The sequence below is a fragment of the Triticum dicoccoides genome, chromosome 5B (assembly GCF_002162155.2).
Source record: "Triticum dicoccoides isolate Atlit2015 ecotype Zavitan chromosome 5B, WEW_v2.0, whole genome shotgun sequence".
Taxonomy (NCBI): Eukaryota; Viridiplantae; Streptophyta; class Magnoliopsida; order Poales; family Poaceae; genus Triticum; species Triticum dicoccoides.
In genome coordinates this window covers 560,571,676-560,575,512 of record NC_041389.1, presented here as the reverse complement: position 1 = coordinate 560,575,512, position 3,837 = coordinate 560,571,676, and the positions used below count along the sequence as shown (strand labels likewise).

Here is a 3,837-nt window from a genome sequence, read left to right as displayed (position 1 = left end):
ACAGAAGCATTGTACTGTTAGCTTCGTTTTCCATTGTTCCAGCGGCACAGACGACTGCAGGACGGCCCTTGGTTAGATTATAACTTCAGCTAGCTGCTGAATGATCTTGTACGTAGGCCATGAATGCCACAGTACGTTGGATGGGACCTTGGCAATGCATGTGCAGCGCCTGCTAATTTCCAGGAAGCCGTGATTCATTGTTTGGGGAATCTTCATTGAAGTTCCTCCTCGCAGTCCTACACATTGTAGTATTTATGGTGATTAATGGTGCCTTGTATCAATTGTAATACTGTCCCAATGTGAACATGATTGACCCTATAGCTTCGGTCTTCCTGCGTCTTCAGAAGACATACTACTTCCATTCTATATATGCATCCCCTCCTCTCCTCTTCAAATCATCCACACACTTCTCCTCAATGCCTCCCCTCCACATACTGCTCGGGCTTCTCCTCTTGCTCACTCCTCCTTGGTGCTCCTATGCAGCTGCAAATGGAGACAAGCTGACGGCAGGCCAAGCGCTCGCTGTTGGCAGCAAGCTCGTCTCCAGAAACGGCAAGTTCGCGCTGGGCTTCTTCCAGCCAGCAGCTGCGGCGGGCAGCATCAGTAAGTCGTCCCACAATGCCACCTCCCCACGCTCAGGCTGGTACCTCGGCATATGGTTCAATAAGATCCCGGTTTTCACCACTGTGTGGGTCGCTAATAGGGAGGAGCCCATCATCCACCACAACATAAACCTAACACAGCTCAAGATAGCAAGCGATGGCAATCTTGTTATCGTAGTAACCCATGCCGGCAACACCGAGTCTATAGTTTGGTCCACTCACATTTTCAATAATTGGACACAGTCCAATGGGTTAAACACTACCACTAGTGCTGCCCTTCTCTTGAACACCGGAAATCTCGCCCTCATATCTGAACATAAGATGTTGTGGCAGAGCTTTGACTACCCAACAGATCTCTTGCTTCCTACCGCCAAGTTTGGCAGGAACAAGATCACTGGTTTTAGCCACCAGCTCATCTCAAAAAAGAGCCTCATTGATCCCGGTGTAGGCTCATACAGCATTGAACTACAAGACACCAACGGATTCATTCTCAAGCGCCGCAACAACCCCTCAATGGTGTATTGGCGTTATGCATCCTCCACAATATTATCGTTGAATCTTTTACCAGTACTCAAGTCACTCCTATATTTGGATCCTCAGACCAAAGGGTTAGTTGATGATGTAAATTATGTTGATGACAACAAGGAGGAGTACTATATGTACACTTTACGAGATGAATCATCGCCTTCCGCATTTGTCTTGCTAGATATCTCTGGCCAAATAAAGTTGAACCTTTGGTCGCAAGCCAACAAGTCTTGGCAAACCATATATGCCCAACCTGACAATCCTTGTGATCCGCCTGCAACTTGTGGGCCTTTCACAATTTGTAGCAGCAAGCCACATCAATCATGCGATTGTATGGAGAACTTCTCTCAGAAGTCACCATATGATTGGGAGTTTGATGATCGAACTGGAGGATGCATTAGAAATACACCGTTACATTGCACTCATGAGAGAAACACGGCAAGTTCAACAGACATATTCCACCCCACTTCTCAAGTTCAATATCCGTACAACTCGCAAAGCATAGTCAGTGCTACCACCCAAAGAAAATGTGAAGAAGCTTGTCTCAGTTCCTGCTCCTGCACTGCTTATTCCTATAACAATAGAAGATGTTCTGTCTGGAATGGGGAATTACTTAATGTAATTCTAGCTGAAGGCATTGATAACGCAGGAGAACATGTTCTTTACCTTCGCCTTGCAGCCAAAGATTTTCTGCCAATTTTAAGAAAAAACAAAAGAAAACCAAACCTTAGAGTTGTTACTGCTGCAAGCATTATTGGTTTTGGATTACTAATGTTCACGCTATTGCTACTGATTTGGAGTAACAAATTCAAGCGGTGTAGTCTTCTGTCAATAAGCTATGACAATCAAGGGAGTGCTGGTGGGATTATAGCCTTTAGATACACGGATTTAGTTCGTGCTACTAAGAACTTCTCAGAAAAGCTGGGTGGAGTTGGTTTTGGTTGTGTATACAAGGGATTATTAAGTGACTCAAAGACTAGTGTACTCCCTCCGTCCTTTAAAGAGTGTGCTTCTAACTTTGTTGGAGGGTCAAACATCTCAATGTTTGACCGAATATGTGCAAAAATATATCAATGTTTATGAAACCAAATAGGTATATGATGAAAATATATTTTATCATGAATCTAATGCTACTAATTTGATGGCATAAATGTTGGTACATTATTGTATAAATACGGTCAAACATAAAAATGTTTGACTTTCCAACAAAGTTGGAAGTACACTCTTCAAAGGACGGAGGGAGTAGCAGTTAAAAGGCTTGATGTTGCCCATCAAGCAGGAGAGAAGCAATTCAGGGCTGAGGTGAGCTCAATTGGACTGATCCAACACATCAACCTAGTAAAACTTATTGGTTTCTGTTGTGAAGGTGACCATAGGTTACTTGTGTATGAACACATAGTAAATGGTTCTCTCGATAGTCATCTATTTAAGGTGAGCAATAATGGCGATGTCGCTGCCCTAAATTGGAACACCAGATACCAAATAACCTTAGGAGTTGCTAGAGGACTGTCCTACTTGCATCAAAGTTGCCGCGAATGCATCATACACTGTGATATTAAGCCAGAGAACATACTGGTAGATGGATCATTTCTTCCTAAAGTTGCAGACTTTGGGCTGGCAGCGTGTGTGGGAAGGGACTTTAGCCGAATCCTGACAAGTTTTAGAGGAACCACGGGTTATCTTGCCCCGGAGTGGCTTAGCGGAGTGGCAATCATGCCAAAAGTCGATGTTTATGCCTTCGGCATGGTGTTGTTGGAAATCATATCAGGAAGGAGGAATTCAGCACATGAAACTCCATACAACACCAGCACCAATAGTAGTAACCAGCATGTTGAATATTTCCCCATTCAAGCCATCAACAAGCTTCATAGTGGCGATGTGAAGAGTTTGGTGGATCCATGGTTAAACGGTGAATTCAGTTTGGAAGAAGCTGAAAGGGTTTGCAAAGTTGCTTGTTGGTGCATCCAAGATAATGAGTTTGATCGGCCGACGATGGGTGAAGTGGTTCGGGTTCTAGAGGGTCTACAGGAGATTGATGCGCCCTCGATGCCAGGACTACTTGCAGCTATCACAAAACAATCTGGTGTTGCAACGTAATAATAAGTTGTTGCCAATATTATTAGTCTTTGTTGATTTCAGCGATTTCTTGGAGTTCTAATGTGAAGAATAAGGAATAAAGAAAAGCAACATTGTACTTGATAATTAGTCACCTTGTATTTAAGTTTTCAAATTCAAAATATATATGGTAAGCAAAATGTGGCAAAGGATAGAAATATTATATGTGTATGTGCGATTATTTTGAGTGCTGGAATGGGAACTTCCGAATTTCTAGTTACATATTCCAGGAATAGAGTAGCTATTAGCACGCTGAAGCAAGATGCCATGCATGGATTAGGCTGGTCATAGTGGGGAGTAACTTATACTAGTGTCATGCATATGACACTAGTCTAAGTTACTACATTCATAGTGCAAAGTAACATAAAAGTAGTGTCATAGAGGACTTCATTAATTAGCTTGTAGACTCATCTTGTCTTGGAAAGCGCTATGTTACAGTAACATATTATGTTACCACTTCTCATTAACTACATGCCACATAAGCAAAAATTTCTCGGAGTGCGCTATGTTACTTGCTAAGTTACTCCCACTATGACTAGCCTTAAGTATTTGGAAACCATGGTCCGTGGGTGACCATCAATGGCGGAGCTATGTT

General features: G+C 42.8%; 1 protein-coding gene across 1 annotated transcript; it reads left to right on the top strand.

Annotated features, from left to right (window-relative positions):
- The first annotated feature begins 416 nt into the window (after positions 1 to 416).
- On the top strand, positions 417 to 3,224 carry LOC119306148 (G-type lectin S-receptor-like serine/threonine-protein kinase At2g19130). The gene is made up of 2 exons (XM_037582457.1): positions 417 to 2,108; positions 2,367 to 3,224. The coding sequence occupies exons 1-2, from the start codon at positions 417 to 419 to the stop codon at positions 3,222 to 3,224; spliced, it is 2,550 nt and encodes an 849-aa protein (XP_037438354.1).
- The last annotated feature ends 613 nt before the right edge of the window (positions 3,225 to 3,837 follow it).